This window comes from Saimiri boliviensis, chromosome 15 (genome assembly GCF_048565385.1).
Source record: "Saimiri boliviensis isolate mSaiBol1 chromosome 15, mSaiBol1.pri, whole genome shotgun sequence".
NCBI classification, from domain to species: Eukaryota; Metazoa; Chordata; class Mammalia; order Primates; family Cebidae; genus Saimiri; species Saimiri boliviensis.
Window position 1 is genome coordinate 26367177 of NC_133463.1, and position 24920 is coordinate 26392096.

Genomic DNA, 24920 nt, shown 5'->3' on the forward strand with positions numbered 1-24920 from the left:
GAGTTGTTCTAGCAACTATGAATCCTGAGATGGAGACATGGAAACCAGAATTTGTAGTCAGCCGGGCAGAAATGTGGGTAACTTGGGCCCCAAATTTGCTGCTAGCATGTAAAGAGGGTAGTCTTGTGGAGCTGAGCCCTTGAACTTGAGAGATCTGAGGCTAACTCCAGGTAAAGCATGTCAGAATCCAATTGCATTGTTGGACAGCCATTTTGATGTTCAAGAATTGGAGAATTGGTTGCTACACTTGGAAGGAAACACTTCCCCCCTACTTCCCCCCAACCTCCCCCCCCACCTGCCCCCAACATTTAGTGTCAGAAAGATTCAGGGATATGGGCTTTGGGGATGCTGGAAATACTGAAAATTGGGCAAGTTAATTCTGAGACTGTCACGGATGTAGACTTTATCAAAAACTGTTTTCTCCAACATAGACACTCAGTTGTTTACCTGGGAATTCTTTAAGCTTCATGTTACGGCTTTGCCTTGCTTCCACTATGCCCTGCAAACAACCCTCCCAATCTCTGCACGTGTCTCTTGGGAACTTTGGGTACCACATGCCAGAGAGCACCAAAAAAAGGAAGCTATGGATTGTTCACTTGCTGCAATGGTACAGCTTTAAAAACTGGTGTGGAGGCTGGGCGCGGTGGTTCACGCTTGTAATCCCAGCACTTTGGGAGGCCAAGGCACGTGGATCACCTCAGATGAGGAATTCGAGACCAACCTAGCCAACATGGTGAAAGCCCATCTCTACTAAAAATACAAAAAAATTAGCTGGACATGGTGGCAGGCACCTGTAATCTCAGCTACTTGGGAGGCTGATGCAGGAGAATCGCTTGAACCTAGGAGGCAGAGGTTGCAGTGAGCTGAGATTGCACCACTGCACTCCAGCCTGGGCAAGAGTGAGACTCTGCCTCCAAAAAAAAAAAAAAAAAAAAATGGTGTGGAAATTAATTTTCCTTTTCTTTTGCTTACAGAATACATTTGACATCACCACCACAAAAGCGTCTCTGAACATATTTCTGCCCAATGAACGGAGTATTCAAGTCGAAATTCTAACATCAGACACTGCTGAAAGAATCCTAGAGGTGAGCTTTGTTTAAACTCCAGCCCAGGACTACTGAATCTAGGGATAGTTCTGTTTGGAAAGCAGAGAGTGGGATACTGTTACCTTCCAGAAGCTTCTGGCCTGTTGTTTTACTCTGTGAATGACTTAAACCTGCCGAGGTACTGGCATTTCCTGGGAGATTGACCAAGGAAACTGCGATACAGCCAATCCTCCAGGTCCTCTTTGGTTTCGCCCTCCCTGGGGGCACCAATTTTCCAGAGATCTCTTGGAAGGCTGCTGTCGCTCTTGGCACTTAGCCAGGGCTCTGACCTATAAATATGTAAAATGCTTTATTATTGGATGTCCCGCAGTTGGGGGCAGGAAGGAAAGTGGAGCTTGGCCGAGTCTGAAACAGGCCATATCTCAGTGTGCTGGTGACAGGTCCTGGCAGAGGCTGGCAGGGGAATCCTTGAAGGTTCCTATTCTCCCACAGAGAAAATTCTTGAAACCAGGGCTCCATCAGGGCTAATTCTGGGTGTGGAGGATCCAGATGTGAATGGTGGTCCACTCTCTGAGGACTAACAAGGCAAGACCCAGAAGGCTTTTCCCTTCTTCAGCAGCTCTGCCTCCCAGACCCTCTTTCCATCTGCTGAGCAGAGCTGCAGAGGGCACGCTGTCTTCTCACACCCACATCCTGCTCCCGGGGGGCCCTTTTCCTTTGGAAGGTCTTAGTTCTAATCCTCCAGAGAAACATACAAGAGAAAATGCAAAGTTATAAAGAAGAGTCAGAAAGTTTCTAGGACATTTCAAAGGACGGAAAGTTCTTGTGCTTGGGTTACGGTGTCTGACCCTTTCCGAGCTGAGAAATCGAAGTACTCCCATTTTGGCTGCTAGCTCTTCAGGCCTGCCTTGACCTAAGCTATTCCTGTATCTCCAGCCCCTCTCATATTCATCGCCTCTCCATTTCTTCCTCTCCGTCCCACATCTGGACCTTAGTCCAGCCCTCACCATTTCCCAGCTAGATCTCTACAGCTGCCCCTAAACTAGCCTCCCTGCTTCTAGTCTTGCTAATCTTGGGTACTGATTTCCAGCATAGTCTTTCTAAAGAGTATGAAAGGCCCTTGATGCTTGAAGGAGTTTGTACCCCAAAACAAAAAACATAAAAACACAGTTCCCTCAATTGCCCAGGAGCTAGAAGTGAGAGACAGATTCATAAATGAAGGAGTAGGAAGGCAATAATAGAATGGGAGTCATAGACTGCATGCATCTGGGGCCAGGCAGGTAGCTCTGGGGTGCAGCTGCAGGAGGGGAGATAATTTGGAAATGGATGGAATTGCTCAAAACAGAGCACCTGCCTTGCCCAAAGCCATCATCATTGACTCTTTTTTTTTCACACACTGGGCTTGCTGACCAAACTCGACATACCTGCAGCTGAAGGCAGTGGGGGTGGTGGTGGTGTGGGGTCTCCTATCTTCTGAGTTTAGGATGAGTCCTAGATTCAAATTATAGTCATGTGCTACATAACAATGTTTTTTTGGTCGACATTGCACAGCATGTACAATGGTGGTCCCATAAGGTTATGATATTTTACTGTACGCTTTCTATATCTAGATATGTTTAGATACATTAATATTTACTAATATGTTACAGTTGCCTACAGTATTTAGTACAGTCACAAGCCTACTATACTGCTACAAACCTGGGCTAACAGCCAAGGAACAGCAAACCATACCATCTAGCCTAGGCATATAGTAGGCAATATCATTTAGATTTGTGTAAGTTCCCTTCTCGGTGTTCACACAACGAAATCGCCTAACGATGCACATCTCAGAATGTATTCCTGTCATTAAGCAACACACAGCTGTATAGTGCTGCTGTGTAATGGCCATGTGAATTTGGGTAAGTTACTTTACAGACAGAAATAGTTCATGTTCCAGAGATGATGGCAGTTGTGGTTATTGATCATTATTGGTATTGGTACTGATCCTGGAAGGAGTGCTGAATAATACCGAGTAGGGAGATACCTCTAGGGTTCTGTGGTACCATCTGTTTTGTCCATTTCCCTCGAAACTAATAGCATACATTTGATGAGGTATGTTTGCGGTCGGAAAAATGTGCTTCCCCTCTTCCAATCATGCTGGCTTGTGAGAAATTCAGACCCAAGACATTGACATCATTGGATCAGATAAGTTTAACCCTAGGTTCTACCCTAGAAGTGGTAGAGTTTCCATAACAGGTAGTTTCCATCACTTGGCCAGCCACAGGTTTGAATTTCCTTCCAGGAACTGGGACATTCTCTAGGCTGCATAAAACCGTAATTTAAGTTTTATCATTGAAAGTCACCTCTGCATCTCCTCCAGCACACTTGCTGCCATTCTCACTTCGCTTCCTCAGGTTTGCCTCACCCACAGCCTGCCTTTTACTTTTCAATGGGTTTTTTGGTTTGTTTGTTTTGAAATGGACTTTCACTCTCGTCAGCTGGGCTGGAGTGCAATGGCTCTATCTTGGCTCACTGCAACCTCTGCCTCCTGGCTTCAAGAGATTCTCCTGCCTCAGCCTCCGAGTAGCTGGGATTACCGGCACCTGCCACCATGCCCAGCTATGTTTTTTTTCTGTTTGTTTGTTTTTTGTTTTTTGTTTTTAGTAGAGACAGAGTTTCACCATGTTGGCCATGCTGGTCTCGAACTCCTGACCTCAGGTGATCCGCCCGTCTTGGCCTTCCAAAGTGCTTAGATTACAGGCATGAGCCACTGCACCAGCCTCAATGGGCCCTTTAAAGGCCGGCAGCAAGCTAAAATCTAGGACTACTGTGGTGCTAGTGATGGCGTTTGTGTTTTGAATCATCATTAACATTTGCTAAGAGGAAAAATATTATGTATTTTTTTGCTGATGCTCACTCCTTTCAAAAGAAGGTGTTTATGTCTTTATGAATGCGAAAGGTTTCTTCATTTTCCTTTTGCCCCCACACCTCTCCTCTGTCTGCCTCGGCATGTAAGCTTGTTGATTTCCCTAAATTAGACAAAAGAAAAAAATCTCATTTGAGTGGACCTGGGTCAGGTTTACTCTGGGAAAGATGTCTTTACTATGCTGTTACCTACCACACAAACACCTACACACAGAGGAGTCCTGTGTTTGGCTTCTGGGTGTTTTGCAACCCAAAACATGGGGGAAGGGGAGAGACAGAAAGAAGGTGAAAGGGAATTGCATTGAAAGTGTTGGAACTATTTCTGGGCCGCTCTTTATTTTCAAAGCTGTGTTGAGAACACCCACTCATACCAGCCACCTAATCAGACTGTTTCCTCGAGGTAATTTATGGATCTCTGACAAGAGAAGGCCCCCTTTGAGCCTGGTATTTGTACAACTGCCACCTAGAGAACTGGGAGCCATGGGTAAAGCATCTCCCTCGGGCAGTGCCTGGAGGCAACTCCTTGAGTGTTACGGAAGTGATTTAGGGAGCTAAAACCAGGAGTCTGAGAAAATTACTGGAGAACCCAGTGTTGAGGAGCTGCGCTGGGTGGATGGCAGGGAGGGAGTCTGTGATCACGCAGAAGTTTCTGCTAAGGGTGGGTGAGTAGATGCCCAACGCTGAGAGGGGACAGCCTGATAGACTGATGGTAAAAATGAAGCCACTGGTGTTGAAAGCCATTTGTTATAAAGGTCAAAGAGGAATGTGAAGGAAGGCAGCATGTGCCTGGAATGTGAGGTTTTCATTTCGCAAACATTGTAGTAAATTACACATTGACCATAGCAGGAAACATCAAGGAGAAGCAGGCCTGGCGTGTCAAAGGTGGCCAGTAGCGCATGCACGTTTGTATGTCAGACAAGCAGTGGGGAGTGATCCTTCTCCAAATATCTGGTAATGCAGCCCACAGGAATGTAAATTAGTGTGCGGGCTCCAGGGACAGATGCCACAGAAGGACAGATGTTCCTGGAGCATGGCTGCCGCCCTCCAGGGGAAAATAAAGACCAACACGATCCAGGAGTGTGTCCACATCTGAGATGGGATGACCAACCTCAACTGGGGCCCGCCTCTGTCCGTTGGGGTGGGACTGATTTTTCTTTTCTTTATTCTAATTTTTTGTGTTTCTAAATTTTTTTAAATGAGTGCCGTTTTTGGATTCCAAAAAGCTGAGTGTTCACTAACCAATGGCAGTACTTTTTATGAATGTGTCCAGCCCATTTCCAATTCTGCATGTCACAGGATGCATGGTGGGCACAGCTAACTTTTTCCCCTTCTGCTTGTTTTTGGTTAAAGGTGGTGTCACACAAAATTGGACTGAGTCGGGAGCTCTTGGGCTACTTCGGCCTCTTTCTCATTCGGTTTGGCAAGGAAGGCAAGCTCTCTGGTAAGAAGGAAGGAACAGATGAATCAGCTAGGAGATGGGGTGGACAGGTATGAGCAGGGACTCGATGCAAGAGTCACAGCTCAGGGGCTGGCTGCCCCCCGGGGTGTGGTCCCTACTGCTGTTCTCAGTCACTGGATTAAGGATTTGGGAATGGGAGGTTGTATCCTTGTTAGGGGAGAGTGGAGGCAAACCTGGTCCAGTAACTGCACTTGTGCACCCCCAGCCCTAATCCTGTCCCCCTTCCCTTTACCCCAGGCCCGGGCCTGACCACTGACCACCCACTTGCACCCTTTCCTGTGAATGGAGTGCTAGACTCCAGGTGCAGGGTGCCCCACCACAGCATCATTTCCCCTTGTTTTTGTTTTGTTTTGTTTTGTTTTGTTTTGTTTTGTTTTGTTTTGTTTTGAGATGGAGTTTGGCTCTTGTTGCCCAGGTTGGAGAGCAATGGTGCAATCTCGGCTCACCGCAACCTCTGCCTCCAGGTTCAAGCCATTCTCCTGCCTCAGCCTCCCAAGTAGCTGGGATTACAGGCTCCTGATAACACCTGGCTATTTTTTGTATATTTAATAGAGACAGGGTTTCTCCATGTTGGTCAGGCTGGTCTCGAACTCCTGACCTCAGGTGATCCACCTGCCTCAGCCTCCCAAAGTGTTGGGATTACAGGCATGAGCCACTGCGTCTGACCTCATTTCTCCTTTTTAAGGAACATTTGTGGATGGTATCAATGAGTTAATAAATTCTTTTGTCAAGTGTAATGAGATAGTGTAAGAAGACAGTCTGATTCTCATCTTTTGTTTTCTCTACAGTATGTTTCTAGATATTACAAAGTTTTTTGTGTGAAATGGTATCAGTTATATTAAAGTAGTTTATAAATGTCCTCAAGAAGCTGGGGGAGGTGGCTTTGAGGAAGCTAAAGGGGTTGTGTAGTGGGTTGGCTGCTAGACACTGTGGTGATCTGTGAAGGCTCTGGATGTCTCTGGACCTATTTTTTCATCTATATCACAGTGTAAAACATCTCCCACTCAAAGGGCTGTATTTTACGAGGATCAAATGATATTTATTTTTTGAATAAACTTCAGAAACTTAAAATTACATAAAAATATAGAGGATATTCTTACTGTGATTTTATTATTTCCAAAAAAGTTTTATTTTCTCATTTGAAAACTGCTGTATACAAGCTGTCTGTGCTGTTTCAACTAGTAAGACTGGCTTTCCCCTTTCTCTAGTTGTAAAAAAATTGGCAGACTTTGAACTCCCTTATGTTCGTCTTGGAAGTTCTGAAGTGGAAAACTGTAAGGTTGGACTCCGAAAGTGGTAAGTACTGAAAGTGACAGAAGGCGTTTGAGGATGTCTTGCCATTGCCCATCAGGACTTGTCAGAGTCACGTCACATCCTGCTCACAGCCTGACAGCTGGAGACCAAGAACTTAGGGAAGGTTGTAAGAAAAGCAGTGAAGGCCAGGCACTGTGGTCTATGTCTGTAATCTCAGTAAAGGCCAGGCGCTGTGGTCTATGCCTGTAATCTCAGTAAAGGCCAGGCGCTGTGGTCTATGCCTGTAATCTCAGTAAAGGCCAGGCGCTGTGGTCTATGCCTGTAATCTCAGTAAAGGCCAGGCGCTGTGGTCTATGCCTGTAATCTCAGTAAAGGCCAGGCGCTGTGGTCTATGCCTGTAATCTCAGTAAAGGCCAGGCGCTGTGGCCTATGCCTGTAATCTCAGTATTTTGGGAGACCAAGGCAAGAGGATTGCTGGAGCCAAGGAGTTCAAGATCAGCCTGGGCAACATAGCAAGACCTCATCTCCACTAAAAATCAAAAACCTTAGCCAGGCAGGGTGGTGTGCATCTGTGGTCCCAGCTATTCAGGAGGCTGAGGCAGAAGTATCACTTGAGCCCAGATGATTGAGACCACAGTGAGCAGAGATTACACCACTGCACTCCAGCCTGGGCTGTATCAGTGCAAGACCCTGTCTCAAAAAGAAAAGCAATGAAAATGAGAGGGTAAAATGAGCTAGTTTCTGAATATTTGTCCTGAAGAATAGGATGTTGGCTGCATGTGGTGGCTCAAGCCTGTAATTCCAGCACTTTGGGAGGCTGAAGCAGGTGGATCATGAGGTCAGGAGTTTGAAACCAACCTGGCCAACATAGTGAAACCCTGTCTCTACTAAAAATATGAAAAAATTAGCTGGGCATGGAGGCGGGTACCTGCAATCCCAGCTACTTGGGAGGCTGAGGCAGGAGAATCACTTGAACCTGGGAGGCGGAGGTTGCAGTGAACTGAGATCGTGCCACTGCACTCCAGCCCCAGCAATAGCGTGAGACTCAGTCTTCAAAAAAAAAGAATAGGAGACCATGACTTTCACTAGTCTCAGGTAAATACTCGGGGTGGGGTGGGTATTAAAATGAGGAGGGTGGCCATCTTTCTGCATCTCTACTAATAGGTGAACAAGAAAGTATGACTTGAAAACTGTGGGCGGGGCCAGGGGACGTGAACTGAAGCAGGTAATTGCGGGAAATGGCTGGCCTTGGGTTGCTTTGCAATGGCTCACTGACTGTATTAATGGAGGGACTTTGTTGGTGATTACAAGCAGATCTGATTTATCCATAGAAGTGTGGTGTTTCCTGAAGGCGAAGGGTGGATTCAGCCAGTTTGCAGTGAATTTGAACTCTATATTGGGCTTATACATGTCTAAAGGATGTGTACGAGGGCCTTCCATTTTCCTAGATCAAAAGGATACAAATGTCCCTCTGCAGAAAATTCTGTCATTTCCTCCAGTAACAGGGGCCTGTGGAGAACAAAATATTATAGAAAATAGCACCGAGCTGCAGGACCTTACGCACCCCCAGTCCTATAACCTTCAGTTCCCATGTTTATTACCATGGCTGCAGGGGAGTGCTCCTTAGGCTCCTCTCTCCCAGCCCATTTATTCTGTTATCTGAGTATAGAGGCTTTAAAGAAAGGTATTTTGAAATCTAAGAATTCCCTTGACCTTGTGATGCCTTGCTTGAGAGCTCCAGTTTGTGACTTTGAATTGTGGAAGGACATTCTCCGCAAGGCAGTTCATAAACTGCTGTTCAGAAGTATCCTAAGGAATGGTCAAAATCTTGAGATGGCCAGGCGCAGTGACTCATGCCTGTAATCCCAGCACTTTGGGAGGCCAAGGTGGGCAGAGATCGAGACCATCCTGGCCAACCTGGTAAAACCCCGTCTCTCCTAAAAATACAAAAATTAGCTGGGCATGGTGGCGCGTGCCTATAATCCCAGCTACTCGGGAGGCTGAGGCAGGAAAATCACTTGAACCAGGGAGTCAGAGGTTGCAGTGAGCTGAGATTGCGCCACTGCGCTCCAGCGAGACTCCGTCTCAAAAAATAAAGAAATCTTGAAGTGTGAAACCCTGAGAACAGGAGGAGAACTTGGTTCCATCCAATGGTTTAGAGAACAGCTGTTCTGGAGGCTGCTCACTGTAGTGAGTGGCTGAGCACAGTTGTTCCTGGAATCAGAGTATGTGAATCTAAGTCACGGCTTATTCAGATCTTAGCTGCATAAACTTAGCCAAGTTGTTCAAGCTCTCTAAGCCTCAATTTCTTTATCTGTAAAATGGGAATAATAAAAATAGTGTCTACGTCATAGGATTATTGTAAGAGTTACATAAAATAATCCCATATACTCAGGAAGTTTTGGTCATGTTTGTGACTGCTATATTGATGGTGATGGTGATTATAGGAAGAAAAAAAAATTCCTGGGGCTTAGATTTTCACTCATGCGCTCTCCTGAAAACTTGAGATCAAAGGAGAGATGAGGATTCTGCTTCTTATCTTGAAGGTTGAATTAGAAATTAGGCATTGCCCATGTCTTTATTAAATAGGTAAATTCTAGATATGTGCAAGAGAAAACATGTCCCCCAAGTTATAAGCCAGCATCTCAGATGCAGGCAGATTGCATCTGTTGATGGGAACTGGGAAGAAACGAGTTCCCACTTCTGTTGTTAGAGCTAAGGATCCAGTCTCCGGAAGCGAGATTCTGGCATAGGCCCTCCAGCAAGAGCCCTCCAGGCAAGAGCTTACCATGTAAAGAAATTAGGAAACGAAATAGGTGGAGGGGCTGAGTGAAAGCCAGGCTTGTAGAGGGTATGGCTTTATTGAAAAGTGAACCCTCGATCATAGGGTGGAGGCCCATCACTTTCCAAAGCACTTGCCAGGTGTGCCCATGAGCCATGTCATGGGAATGAATTACACATTCCTGAATTTTGCAGGTATATGGATCCATCCCTCGACTCTATGCTGATGGATTGCAAGGCGGCTGTAGATTTGCTGTACATGCAGGTGAGGGTCACCAGAGCTCTGACAACACCATAGATCACTGGCCATGTTGGCCTGGAATCACTTAAAATGTTTTGTGGTAGTTAATAAATCTACCTCCATACCTAGAACGGGCAAATTCATAGAGACAGAAAGTAGAACAGAGGTTAGCAGGGGCTGGGGGGAGTGGGGAAGGAGAAGTTGTTATTGTTTGATGGGTACAAGTTTTTGTTGGGGGTGATGAAAAAGTTTTAGCTCTAAATAGGGGTGATGATTATCCAACATTGTGAATGTATATAATGATTCTGAATTTTGTGAACAGTTAGAATGACAAGTTATGTTGTATATATTTTACCACTATAACAATAAAATATAAAAAGTAGAGGAGTTTAGAGAAAGAAAAGGAATTCCATCTCTGCTTTAACAATCCCTCTGAATTTGCAGCCAATACACTGTCATCATGAGCCTAGAAAGGATATCCCTGATGATTTAAATCCAAGCATGAGAACCCACCCTTCTATAATATCATTGTTGCTATCTTGAAATTCTTCATTTTATTTTATTTTATTTTATTTTTATTTTAAAAAAATTAAAATTTTGGCCAGGCACGGTGCCTCATGCCTGTAATCCCAGCACTTTGGGAGGCAGAGACAGGAGGATCATGAGGTCAGGAGTTCAAGACCAGCCTGGCCTGCATAGTGAAACTCTGTCTCTACTAAAAATACAAAAAATTAGGTGGATGTGGTGACGGGTGCCTATAATCCCAGCTACTTAGGAGGCTGAGGCAGAAGAATTGCTTGAACCTGGGAGGAGGAGGTTGCAGTGAGTGGAGATTGCACTACTGTACTCCAGTCTGGGCGACAGTGAGAGTCTTCATCTCAAAAAAACAAAATTAAATTTTCATTGGTACATAGTAGGTGTATAATATTTATGGGTTACATGAGATATTTTGATGCAGGCACACAGTGTGTGATAATCACATCAGAGTAAATAAGGTATCCATCCCCTCAAGAATGTATCGTTTACATTACAGACACTCCAATTATATTCTTTTAGTTATTTTTAAATGTGCAATTGAAGTTTTTTTGACTATAGTCATCCTGTTGTGCTAGCAAATACTAGGTCTTATTCATTTTAATTTTTTTATGCCTATTAACCAAAATTCTTAATTTTTGAACAGCATTTTCATTTTGCACTAGGTAGACCCTAAAAATTATGTAGTTGGGGGCCCGGCACGGTGGCTCACGCCTATAATCCCAGCACTTTGGGAGGCCGAGGAGGGTGGATCACTAGGTCAAGAGATCGAGACCATCCTGGTCAACATGGTAAAACCCCGTCTCTACTAAAAATACAAAAATTATCTGGGCATGGTGGCTCAGCCTGTAGTCCCAGCTGCTTGGGAGGCTGAGATAGGAGAATTGCTTGAACCCAGGAAGCGGGGGTTGCAGTGAGCCGAGATCATGCCATTGCACTCCAGCCTGGGTAACAAGAGTGAAACTCTGTCTCAAAAAAAAAAAAAAATTATGTAGTTGGCCTTATCTACTACTCCTACCCCCAGCCTCCCATAAATTTCTAGCTTGGCCTCAGCTCCCTTCTCCTGCTTCGTGTGGTGAAGCTTCTGCCAAGCAGTGGAATGGTCAGCCAGTGCTGCCCCCAACATACACACCCAGGTCACCAGCTGCCCCAGGTGTTCACACTCACCACATTGCCATCTTCAGAGACCTGGTCTTTTCCAAGCTTGGCTTGACAATTCTGGGAAGAAAGCTCAGGAACTTCTTTCACTGAGTTCCCTGAGAATATCTCACAGCTTATTCTCAAGCAGCAGGCAGAGTGTCAGGTCACGGCCCTGCCCTGCTCCAGCCCCACCCAGGCTTTCCAGCTCACTCAGACTAAACCCCAAATCCCAATGTCCTTATTCTATTTCCTCCATAGCATTTCTACCATCTGACTATGTGTGTGTGTGTGTGTGTGTGTGTGTGTGTGTGTGTGTGTGTGTATGTGTGTGTGTTGTTGTGTTGTGTGCATTTGTTTACACTCTCCCTACTGGAATGATTTCTCTGTGAAAGTGGGTATTTATTTGTTCACTGCTGCATCCCCAGAAACTGGAACCATTCCTGGCACGACATCAGCATTAAGCCCTGTGGTGGGCCTGGCATCGTACTAATTAAGTGCATTATGTCACTGGAGCTTCATAACAACTCTGTAAGGCAGTTGGTGCCATCCAGATTTTCAAGAAGAAAAATCATAGGTGTTCTGACAAAGGACTGAGTAGTGGGTTTGGATTAATACAGGATGTAGATAAAGAAATTTAACAACACTTATTTGTAGGTAGCTTTTATTTAGCGTGATTCTAAGCTACTACACTCAGTAGCTTTTATAAACTCAGGAGAGAGGAGAAAGATGGTGGATAGGTTATGACTTTTAATGAGCTTTTCCAGGGGAATGTTAATGAAACCTATTCTAGTACTTTGGGTATAGCAAAAAGGTCAGTGGGTAGGTTTTGATACTCTGGCTTACTAGAGGGCATAGAAGAGGGAAAGCATGCCTCCTTAAGTGACTTTTGGAGATCAAGACTCTAAAGCTCTTTTAAATTCGTTTTCTTTTTTTAAGATGGGGTTTCACCATGCTGGCCAGGCTGGTGTCGAGCTCCATACCTCAAGTGATCTGCCCACCTTGGCTTCCCAAAGTGCTGGGATTACAGGTGTGAGCCACCACACCCGGCCAGCTCTTATAAATTCTAAAAGGGCAAACCAAAATATCATTTATTAAATGTTTAATGTTCACTGTTGTATTTTTATGGCTGGAATATAGCTTTGAGTTCATGTTAAACATTAATACATGTATAATCATGTGCAGCATGGGCACAGGAGCACACGCCTGTAATCCCAGCACTTTGAGAGGCTGAGGCAGGTGAATTACTTGAGCTCAGGAGTTCAAGACTAGCCTGGGCACAATGGCAAAATCCCATCTCTACCAAAAATATAAAAGTCAGCCAGGCGTGATAGTATGTGCCTGTGGTCTCAACTACTCAGGAGGCTGATGGGGGAGGATGGCTTGAGCCCAGAAGGCAGAGGTTGTAGTGAGCTGTGATCACACCACTACACTCCAGCCAGGGCAACATACCAAGAACCTGTCTCAAAAAAAAAAAAAAAAAGTTAGTGTACCTGTGTTATATGAGTTAGAGTAGAATGTTCTACTTTAAATGTTTATTGAGGCCCATCTTGCTACTGTTTCCTTGCTGCTATGATGCATTATTAGCTATGTCTGGTTTGATATCACGTCCTTGGTTGAGATTGCATCACATCATTCTAATATCATTCCTGTGGGAAACATCATCTTTATGACATGTCTTTTGCTTCTCGTTGTGATGACAGGTCAGACCTTCAAGCATCATAATGTGACTTTTTAAATCTGTCTTCATTAAGGAGTTATAAACCTCGGGAAAATGGATGATGATACTGCCTCTGCTCACAGCTAGAAAAAAAGGTGGCTTCATGGAAGGCACACTGAATTGCAGTTTCAGAAATGAATTCTGTCCCTTGCTCTGCCACTGGCCCTCTCTCTGGGTGACCCTGGGCCAACCACTGCCTCCTTCTGAACCATGCCACCTCCCTGTAGGGATGAGGTAGAACTAGCATCGTCTCTAAGTTTTCTACAAGCTTTAATTGACTGTCATTCAAATCTTCGCTCGTTGCCTTGCAAAGTCTCCAAAAAATTGGAGTTGATGTCATAATAATCTTTATCATCATCATCATCTTTCCCTGAATCTGGGTAGAGGAGCTAAGAAGTCAAAGCTGGCCCCAGGGTCAGCAGGAGAGTCAGGACCAGAATTGCTGCCTCTTTTGAGAGGCCTGCCTTGGCTCTCCCCAGAAGAAAATGCCCGACTTCCTCCCAGTTCTCCCAACCAGACTCTGAATGGCCAGGGGCAGAGACAGTCTCATTCCTCCTGTGTCCTGGGTGGCTGGGATATGTGAAAGACTAAGAAGCAGCCTGGAGCAGTGGCTCACGCCTGTAATCCCAGCACTTTGGGAGGCTGAGGTAGGCCATCACCTAAGGTCAGGAATTCAAAATCAGCCTGGTCAACATGGTGAAACCCCATCTCTACTAAAAATACAAAAATTAGCTGGGTGTGGTAGTGCACACTTGTAGTCCTAGCTACTTGAGAGGCTGAGGCAGAAGAATTGCTTGAAACTGGGAGGTGGAGGTTGCAGTGAGCCAAGAATATGTCACCGCACTCCAGCCTGGGTGACAGAGCGAGTCTGTCTCAAAAAAAAACCAAAAATAGGTAATGAATAAAAAAAGTTAGCCGGGCGCGGTGGCTCAAGCCTGTAATCCCAGCACTTTGGGAGGCTGAGGCGGGTGGATCACGAGGTCGAGAGATCGAGACCATCCTGGTCAACATGGTGAAACCCCGTCTCTACTAAAGATACAAAAAATTAGCTGGGCATGGTGGCACGTGCCTGTAATCCCAGCTACTCAGGAGGCTGAGGCAGGAGAATTGCCTGAACCCAGGAGGCGGAGGTTGCGGTGAGCCGAGATCGCGCCATTGCACTCCAGCCTGGGTAACAAGAGCGAAACTCCGTCTCAAAAAAAAAAAAAAAAAAAAAAAAAAGTTACGTTACCTTTGCTATAGGACATCTGCATCTCTGCCTGAAGATCCAGTTGCTCTGATGGTGAATGGCATGTCTTGGGTTAGCACTCACTGCCGTGACTCCTGTTTATCTTTACACAGCCATCCCTTCTCTTTGATATTGTTGCCCTGTGCTAACAGCCCTTGCAGGGCACTACCATCAAGTACAATTCAGGAAAGAAAGCAGTGTTTAGTTCTTCACTTTCGTGCTTTCTTGATGGTCCGTAGGTTTGGTTTGAAGAATTGGCAACAAGGAGAAAGCCTTGGGGTGGGTAGCCTACCTGGTAAGAATTCAGTGGCTTGGGCAAGGATAGGAAGGCTTGGTGTAGTGGCCAGTCCTGGGTTTGTTCTAACTCCTGCCATTTATTTGCTGGGTCATCTTGAACATCATAACCTCTCGGAACCTCAATGTGCTCATCTGTAAGATGGTGGTATTGTTCCTTCCCACAGAATACAGTAGGCACCCCTTATCCTTGCTCTTGCTTTCTGTGGTTTCAGTTACCTACGGTCAAGCATGATCTAAAAATATTAAATGGAAACATTTCAGAAATAAATAATTCTTACGTTTTAAATTGCATGCCATTCTGAGTAGTGTGATGAAATGTCTTGCTGGCCTGGAACATGAATCATCTTTTTGTCCAGTTGATTCACGCTGTCTGCCTCATCCACTTGTCAGTCACTTAGTAGTGATCTCAGTTATCAGACCCACTGTCCTGGTGTCCCAACACTTGTGTGCAAGGCCCCAGTTTTACTTAACGCTGGCCCTAAAGTGCAAGAGTGGTGATGCTGGAATATTGTTACCATTGTTCTGTTTTCTTATTAGTTATTGTTGTTCATCTCTTACTGTGCCTCATTTATAAATTATAATTTATTATAGGGACATATATGCAGGAAAAACATAATATATAGAGGGTTTGGTATTATCCACAACAATACCAGGCATCCCCCCAGGAGTCTTGGATAGTATGCCCTGAGGATAAGGGGAACTGCTGTAGTTGGGGAAAAGTCAATGACAAAATTGATCTCAAACAAGTTTTCAACAAATATTAGTTATTTTTTCTTTTCCTCTCTAAATCCCATGTCCTTTTCCCCCAGCCTAAACAGCAATATTTAAAGTGTATTCAGCTTTTCATTCTTCTCTTGGAGATAAAGCTTAACCTGCCAATATCACTCAGGGATGTAATAGACAGGCTTATGTTCAGACTAAGGTGAAAATAATCTCCTGATAATTGGCAAAGAATTGCTGGGCATTGCCATATGTAGGACGCTGGGCAAGACACAGTGAGACAAAGGGCACAGGGTCTTCCCTTGAGGGCTTGACAGCCTAACGGAGGGACAGTAGCCAATTCTGCCGCATCATGACAAGTCAGGGCAGCATAGGCTGAGTAGGTGGACAGCTGATATCACGGCCTCCCTGGGGCCAGACTGGCTAAAGGGGAAGGAAGCTGGGTGCCGAGAGGAGAGGGGAAGAGCGCAGAAACAACTGCCTAGCCCAGGAAGGGAGGCTGAGACCACAGACTTTGTTATTTCCATGTTTCACGTTGCTTCACCCCAGTCCTGACGTACTTCGCAGTGGGCAGTTGCCTTCCAGGCCCTTTCTGCCTTTGAGTCCAGTGTCATTCTGCTGAAACCTGCTGTGGATTAGGAAGCAACCAAGAAGCCCATTAGGGATTTGGGGTTTGGGGATGCTTGCTGATGGTGGTTACCCTAGGCTGACCAGACAGAATCCAACAATAGATTCAACTTTAATTTTTTTTTAACATAAAATTAGTTTTTATCTTATAAAAAGTTTGCAAACATGGAAGAGTTCAAAAATGAAAGCATATTTCACCCCAAATCTTAAATCAAGCAGACATATGAACCATTAATTAACTCTTTCGGTATACTTATTTCATATATATGTCGTGTATTTGCACATCCATTTTCTTGACTCGTAAGTATCCATAGGAGGATTTTTTGTTTTATAAAAATTAGGGTCTACTACTAGACTTTTACTTGGCAATTTGATATTTTTCGTGTACATTGCACACATTTCCCATGTTGTTAAATATTCTGTGTAATTTTTAATGATCGCATAGCCTATTATTTAGTTATACCCAAACGCAATTCCCTATTTTGGGGCATTTGATAACTGTACCTACATCACAGGGTGGCTGTAAGGACTGACTTTTTTTTGAAGCAATTAGAACATTGCCTGACACATAGTAGGCATTATACATGTGTTTGCCAATATTAAGTTGAAAATGTTTCATTATGATAAGCAATAGAAGTAATGGCCTATCAACATATTTTTCCTCATATCTATGTATATGATTCAAATATATTCACTATTTGCAATTCCTTTTTGTCAATTGCCAGTACATAGCAGTTGTCCATTTTCCTATTGAGAATGCTCACATTTTTCCTATTACTTTATATAAATATTAACTGTTTGCCGTATAGGATGCAGTCATTTTCCATGGTTTTCCATTTGATTCTCAGTTTTGTTCTTGGTGGACTTTATGTACAGAAGTTTTATATTTTCACATAATTGTGTATGACTATTTCTTCATTATGACATTTTGCTTTTGTACTCCCTTGGGGGTAGGGAGGTAGGGGAAGGATGGCAGGGGGTGGGAGGCTAGGGGAGGCATAGCATTAGGAGAAATACCTAATGTAGATGACGGGGTGATGGATGCTGCAAACCACCATGGCACGTGTATACCTATGTAACCTGCATGATCTGCACATATACCCCAGAACTTAAAGTATAATAATAGTAAAAATAAAAGAAACTCAAAAGCCCCCCCCCCCAAAAAAAAAAAGATATTCCCTACCTCAAGATCAGATCAAAATATTTACCTTTTTTTTCCCCGTAATTCTTTTATGGTCTTATACATTTAAATCTTTATCTGGAATTTATTTGATTGGGTGGTGTGGGGAAAGAGCTCATTTTATTTTCTTTGCCAAGTGTTGCCAATTTCCCCCCAAACTGTTGAACAGCTTCTTTTTACTAATTTAAAAAATAAGGTTTACAACATACTAAATCCCTAAATATATATCCACTTGGGTTTGTTTTTATAGCCCTTCATGCAAGAGTATGTTTTTGTTGGATTGATTAATTTCTGCTAAGGCTGCTAATTTTACCACTTGTGTTATTTTAAGGCAGTACAGGACATTGAAAAAGAATGGGCCAAACCCACACAGGTGCAGAGGCAGAAATTAGAAGCTCTCCAGAAAGAAGACAATCAAACAAAGGTGAATCAAATATTGCTCCAAGAGAAATCCCTTGAAAGGGAGTTAAAGAAAAATGTTAGAATTGAACTGTTTCTGTCATTTATAAACCTACCAAGCACTAAAAGTGGGACTCTTTCTTAAAAAATAAGAATACCTTCATTGATTGTTCTGAATACAGAATTAATAAAAGCTTATTGTTAAAAGATTCTTTAAAAATACAATATATTGTGAGTCCTCTTCTAAGTTAATTAATATAGCTCCTCTGCATTACTTTTAGTGACTACAGAGTATTCCATTTTGTGGTTATATTATCGTTTGGCTAACCGCTTTTCTATTGTCGGAAGTCAGGTTGTTTCCAGCTCTTGCTGCTATAAATCACTTTGGCAGAAAGAGCCATGAGGCCCAGGGCTGTGTCTAATTTATACATACTCTGTGTATTCACAGCACCTGGTACAGTTCCTGGCTGAAGTCCCTGAATACTGCAGCCAACATCCTCTGTCTTTGAGTATGTGTTCTATAATACTTAGAAGAGATTTCTAAACATTCATTTTTAAAGCTCCCACAAAGATGTTACCAACTCACATACCTCCTGCCCCCAAGCAGCGAATGTGAGTCTGACAGACAGGACATATTTTAACAGAAGAAATGGGCTTTGTTTTGTTGTGTTGTCTTTTTAAAACCTTTTGACTTTGCCAATGTTCACAACTGCAACGTTGATTTTTGAACAAAATACAATCAAAATTGAGAGAACTCATTTATACTTAACAGAAAATAATTCTTCAAAGGCTCAGACACTTTGAGATTTTTATTTATGGACTGCAGAAAAAGAAAAAGGAAAGGCACTTACTGCCACAATTTAGTATTCCCCTCTCTAGTGTGCTACCTCAGCTTTGACACGATAAAAGGAGCTCATGTTCTCTGTGTATTTGTGAATTTTGGCGAGTGCAGCTTTTGTTTTGATGGATAGAGTATTGCTGTTACTTTAGATGCAATTACAAACTGTTTATACCACAAGCAAATCTTTGTACATATTTGCCCTATAAACCTCTAAATTTAGTAAGAATATTGTTCTTACCATTCCCTGCCAAAATATGTATTTGTAGTTTTTCCACAAAATAAATTTTATCTTCCATGATAAACATTTTACCTGAATTTACCATACTATTTGTAATAATGCTCTTTTAAAAAGCTTTGCTTTGGGTACATAAATTGAATGAAAACAATTTAATTATTATTGAAACTTACTTTCTCTCAAAGCATCTGCATGTAACCAACGTTATTTGTTTGTGAAGTTCCTCTGCTAATGGAGCAAACACATTAACAACTACACTTGTACAAGAAAACTTCAAATTGAAAATGAGTGAAATTAACTTAAAGAAGAGTCATTTGATCTAAATTGGAGAAAGGCTGTGGTCCATGGGCCACTTGTTTTGTAAACAAAGTTTTATTGGCACACAGTTATTCATTCATATATTGTCCAAGGCTGCTTTTGTGTGGCAGTGGCAGAGGTAAGTAGTTGCAATAGGAACCATATGTCTCTACAGCTGAAAATATTTACTAGATGGTTCTTTACATAAAAGTTTGCAATCCCTGATCAAAACGAAAATATATTAATATAAACATACTTTCTGCAGCTGTGTGTGTTAAATTTTTTTTTTTTTTTTTTTTAGGTACAATCTTTTTTTTTTTTTTTTTTTTTTTTTTTTTTTTTTGAGGTGGAGTCTTGCTTTGTCACCAGGCTAGAGTGCAGTGGCATGATCTCGGCTCGTGGCAAGCTCCGCCTCCTGAATTCAAGTGATTCTCCTTCCTCAACCTCCTGAGTAGCTGGGATTACAGGAATGTGCCACCACACCTCCCTAATTTTTGATTTTTAGTAGAGACGGGGTTTCACCATGTTGGCCTGGATGGTCTGGATCTCTTGACCTCGTGATCTGCCCACCTTGTCCTTCCCCAAAGTGTTAGGATTACAGGTGTGAGCCACTGCGCCTGGCAAATTGTTTTTTTTAGGTACAATCTTAACTAATTTTCAAGCAGATAATACTTGTAGATTTCTATCTTCTGGTATTCACATAGTAATATCACAACACTCTTTTATTGAATGTCAAATGTCAACAAGCATTTTACATAAGTTACTTACTCATCACCAACTTTCTTGCAAAATAGAACTTTTACTTTTAGTTCATTTCAGCCAAGAGATTATTACAATTTTAAAAAGTGTCATCAAACAATAAGATAAACAATAATAGGTTTATACCATATAAGTTAGAAAGTATCGTAACAAAAGCATCACACTTCTCTCTGTATGCTCTGTGACAAGATGATTCAGCCCCTGACCCCAATCACTGCACAAGTACCATGTACTCACAACCTGTTCTTTCTGATGTTTCTCACTGACCCAACTGAAGGTCAGCCTTAACGTATCTCCCAAGCTGAAGCCTGGCCCATAGCACAATGAGCTGGCACATGTGGCTGGATGGATCAGTGGCTTTGAATACTTCTGCCAGCATGAGATCAGGAGTCAGCTGTCCCTCACTGCTTCTGTCTCGGCCTGTTTTCCTGTATCTGAGAACGCCTCTGGAGTCCTTGTAAAGGAGGTGTGAGTTACCTTGCTTCAGGAAAGGATCACAAGTTGCCAGTGGGTGGTGGTCTTTCTGATTTAACCACGTGCTAAAGTGGGAACTCTGTTCTCCTAATGCACATTTCATGTCATTAGACCAGGCCCATGGTGAAAGCTGGAATAAGAGAGTGGAGGTCACCAAACCTACAGCAGCTTATCTGAATGCAATCAGTAATAAAATGAAAAGCCCTGGATAAACGTTAATGAGACAGGTTGCCTTGATCAGTGGTGTGACTGCAACTGTCCTCAGTTCTTAGGTCGCTTCAGAAGCAGAGGGAAAAGCTAAATTTTAAAAGTCACATAAAAGTGTTCCCTTGGAAACTGGGGGCCCTCTGCTCATGCCATCATTTCATTGCCATTTCTAAAATGTCTTTCTCTGGCAATTAATATCACCATCACATAAAGCAGCCTATAAAAATGAACTGCTTTTCTTCCTACATAGATCTCAGCTTAGTTTTTTAAAAGCCAGCATTTTAAATATACACTTTTTTGTTTACTTGCTATTATAATCTGCTGAGACAGAATCATATCTGTTCATTCATTCTATGGACTCTTTTCTTCATTTGCTCATGGAATATTTTCATTCCCGCTGTGCACCAAGCACTATAACAGGGCCAGAGACACACAGTGAAGGAAGTAGGAATGGTCCCTCCCTGGAAGGACACTCCATTGATTTCCCCCAATTTCTGGTCAACACTGGGGCACTCTCCATTTGTATGGTCAAGAAGAAAAGCGCTTTCACTGTGACTCAGTTCCATGTATTCTTCTAGAATGGCAGTAGCTTCTGACATAACGTTTTCAACTGTTTCAAGTGGCCTTTTGCTTCCTCTTGCCTTTGCCTCCCTACCCCCATCACCCTCTTTGGAGCAGTTTTTGGAGCTGGCCCAGGAGGTACGGCACTATGGATACCTGCAGCTGGATCCTTGTACCTGTGACTACCCAGAGCCGGGCTGTGGAGCTGTTCTTTCCATTGGCAATAATGAGATCAACTGCTGCATCACCCTGCCTGACGGCCAGACCCAGGATGCCATTTTCCAGATGAGTGGAGTGAAGTGCTGGCAGGTCACTTTCCTTGTGAGTATCTTGGCGCCTCGCTTTGCCTGTGACTTAAAATCCTTGCACCCTTGGATGACAAAGTTGACACTAGGGAGATAGGTTTGCCATTTGAATCTGTACTTCGAGTGGAGTGACATCTAAGCCACATTAAATATCACCTAGTGGTAAAACCTATCTGTAGAGTAGTACAGGTTCCCCAGCCAGAGAAGCAGAGATCTTCCCACCTTCCAACAGCTGGCCTCCCTACTGCTTGAAGGGTGGCTGTACTAACAACAGCAGATGGCAATAACAGCTACTATTTGTTGAGTGCTTACTATGTGCTCAATGCTGACAAGGTCTCTACCCTTCAAGGCAGGCATTGATTGGCAGAGCTCTTCTTACAGCACCTTGGCGTCATGATTGCATTGCCAGCTCCTCACAAGAGAAACCTTATCAGATTTATTGAGTGCCCACTTTGTACCAGGGGCTGTGCTGCACTGTCTCATCTGTTATTTAACTCAGCCCATAAGAACCCAGTGAGCAGGCCGGGCGTGGTGGCTCAAGCCTGTAATCCCGGCACTTCGGGAGGCCGAGGCGGGTGGATCACGAGGTCAAGAGATCGAGACCATCCTGGTCAACATGGTGAAACCCCGTCTCTACTAAAAAATAAAAATTAGTTGGGCATGGTGGCACGTGCCTGTAATCCCAGCTACTCAGGAGGCTGAGGCAGGAGAATTGCTTGAACCCAGAAGGCAGAGGTTGCGGTGAGCCGAGATCACGCCATTGCACTCCAGCCTGGCTAACAAGAGTGAGACTCCGTCTCAAAGAAAAAAAAAAAAAAAAAAAAAAAAGAACCCAGTGAGCTAAGCGGCGTTATCCTCTTCATGCAGGAAACTGAGGTTAACTAATAGAGGACAAAAGCTATCAGGGCATGATGCCTACTTGTTAAATCCACGGAAACCCTGGAGATTTTTTTAGCTGGGATCCTATTTGACCTCTCTGTGGCATTTGATACTGTCAACCATTTCTTCCTTCTCAAAAATCTGTCTCCTTCCTTCCCTACCTACTTTTGTGGGCCACTTCTCCCTCTGAGCATTCCTGAAATGCTGGTGTACCCTGGCATTGCATTCTAGCATCTTTTCTCTACATATTTTCTGGAATCAATCACCCAGATCTTTCTCAAAGGCCCAGTTTTTTCTACCTCTGGATACCTTCACCAGGTGTCTCACAGACATCTCAAACACAGCCTTTCCCCAAAGCAGATGTGTCTTTTCCACCTTCTGCCCATCATGGGGTTCTTCTGCCTGTGTTCCCTGTCTTGGTCAAGGGAACTTCCACTACCATGGATTAAATTTTGAAGTTATCTCTGACTTTTCTTTCTCTCTCACCCTACACATTTAAGTGCTAAATATACTTTACCTTCTCTCGAAATCTCCCTTACCAGCCTGGGCAACATAGCAAAATCCCATCTCTACAAAATAATACAAAAATAAGCCAGGACTGGTGGTGTATAGCTGTGGTCCCAGTTACTGGGGTGGCTGAGGTGGGAGGATCCCTTGAACCTAGGAGGCAGAGGCTGCAGTGAGCCGAGGTTATGCCACTCCACTCCAACTTGGGCCATAGAGTGAGATCCTGTCTCAAAAAAAAAAAAAAAAAAAAAAATTCCCTCTGTCTCCCCATTCACAGCTTGGTCTCAATGTGCCCAGAATGGATGGATTGAACAGCTTCCTAACCCTTCTCACCACACCACTCTTTCTTCCTGGAGGTCAGAGAAAGTACACTGTGTGATCTTAGCCCTTTGAAATAGATGGAAACTTGTTTTGTGGCCCCAGATTTGATCTCTCTTGGTAAATGTTTCACATGTATCTTAAAAGAGTGTGCCTTCCATTTTGGGTAGAACATTCTATAAATATCAATTGCCTTAGGGATAGGCTCGTTTTTGCTCTGCACAGTTTGTTGGAAGTTCACCCAGGTTGCTGACTATATCGGTAGTTTGTCTCTTTTATCATGGAGCAGCAGTCCGTGGTCTGGATGTGCTAGTTTGCTTAACCATTTACTCACTGGAGAACATCTGCTGTTTCTAGTTTTTAGCTGTTACAAATAGAGCTGCTGTAAATCTTCACATACAGGTTTTTGTCTGACCATGAATCTTTATTTTTCTTGAGTAAATGCCCAGGAGTACAATTGCTGGGTTATATGGTAATTGCATGGTTACTTTTTTTTTTTGAGAGTGGCTATATAATTTTCATTCCCATTAGCAGTGTGCGAGTGAGTCAGTTGTCTACATTCTCACCAGCATTTGGTGTTATCACTATTTTTTTATTGTAGTCATTCTAATAGACGTATAAAGGTGTTTCATTGTGACTTAAGTTTGCAGTTTCCCATGGCTTATGATGCTGAGTATCTTCGTGTGCTCATTTGCCATCTGTGTATCTTCTTTGGTAAAACGTCTTCTCACATCTTTTACCCGTGTTTGGCTCCTTACCATTGAGTTTTCAGAGTTCTTTATGTATTCTACATACGAGTTCTTTGTTGGCCATCTTGTTTCCTCCAAACACTTTCTCTTACTCTATAGTTTTGGTTGTTGTTGTTTTTGTTGTTTTTTGAGACAGAGTCTCTCTCCGTCACCAGGCTGGAGCGCAGTGGTGCGGTCTCAGCTCACTGCAGCCTCCGCCTCCCAGATTCAAGGGATTCTCCTGCCTCAGTTTCCCAAGCAGCTGGGATTACAGGTATGTGCCACCATGTCCAGCTAATTTTTGTATTTTCAGTAGAGACAGGGTTTCACTGTGTTGGCCAGGCTGGTCTCAAACTCCTGACCTCAAACAATCTGCCCGCCTTGGCCTCCCGAAGTGCTGGGATTATAGGTGTGAGCCACCGCACACAGTCCACTCTGTAGTTTTTCATCCTCTTAAACAGGGTCTTTTGCAGAGCAAAAATTTTCAATTTTGATGAAATCTAATTCATCAATTTTTCTGTTTTGGATTGTGCTTTTGCTATCAAGTCCAGGAACTCTTCGTCAAATCCTATTATAGATTCTGAGGTTTTTTTATTTTTTATTTTTCCTAAAAGTTTTATAGTTATGGATTTTACATGTAAGTTCATGATCCCTTTTCAGTTAATTTTTATATGGAGTAGGAGACTTAGGATAAGGTTATCGTGCCAGGTGCAGTGGCTCACACCTGTAATCCCAACACTTTGAGAGGCTGACAAATCGCTTGAGGTCAGAAGTCTGAGACCAGCCTGACCAACATGATGAAACCCTGTCTCTACTAAAAATATAAAAATTAGCTGGGTGTGGTGGTGTGCACCTGTAATCCCAGCTACTTGGGAGGCTGAGGCAGGAGAATCCCTTGAGGCCAGGAGGTGAGGGTTGCAGTGAGCTGAGATCACACCATTGCACTTCAACCTGGAAGACAAAGCAAGACTCTGTCTCGAAAAAAAAAAAGAGAGAGAGAGAGAGAGAGAGAGAGAAGGTAGTTATCCCCTGCTCGCCCAGTTTGTTTGTTTGTTTGTTTGTTTGTTTTCCTTCTAGAGGTCCAGTTGCTCCAGCACCATTTGTTGGAATGGCTATCTGTCCTCAATTGAGTTATTTTTACATCTTTGTCAAAAATCAGTTGGGCATGTGTGTGTGGGTCTGTTTCTAGGTTCTCTGTTCTGTTTTGCTGATCTATGTGTATAGTCCCCCATCAGTATCATACAATTGTCTTTCTTTGCAACAGCTCTATTGAGATATAATT

At 43.4% G+C, this 24920-nt stretch overlaps 1 protein-coding gene across 1 annotated transcript in view; it reads left to right on the forward strand.

The window, feature by feature from the left end:
* SNX31 (sorting nexin 31) overlaps nt 1-24920 on the forward strand; it is a 74874-nt gene that overhangs the window by 31784 nt on the left and 18170 nt on the right. Inside the window, exons 5-10 of the mRNA XM_039464655.2 lie at nt 975-1085; nt 5301-5391; nt 6618-6705; nt 9640-9709; nt 17460-17552; nt 21019-21222. Coding sequence (XP_039320589.2) covers nt 975-1085; nt 5301-5391; nt 6618-6705; nt 9640-9709; nt 17460-17552; nt 21019-21222 — 657 coding nt within the window. The remainder of the gene's footprint in view (nt 1-974; nt 1086-5300; nt 5392-6617; nt 6706-9639; nt 9710-17459; nt 17553-21018; nt 21223-24920) is intronic.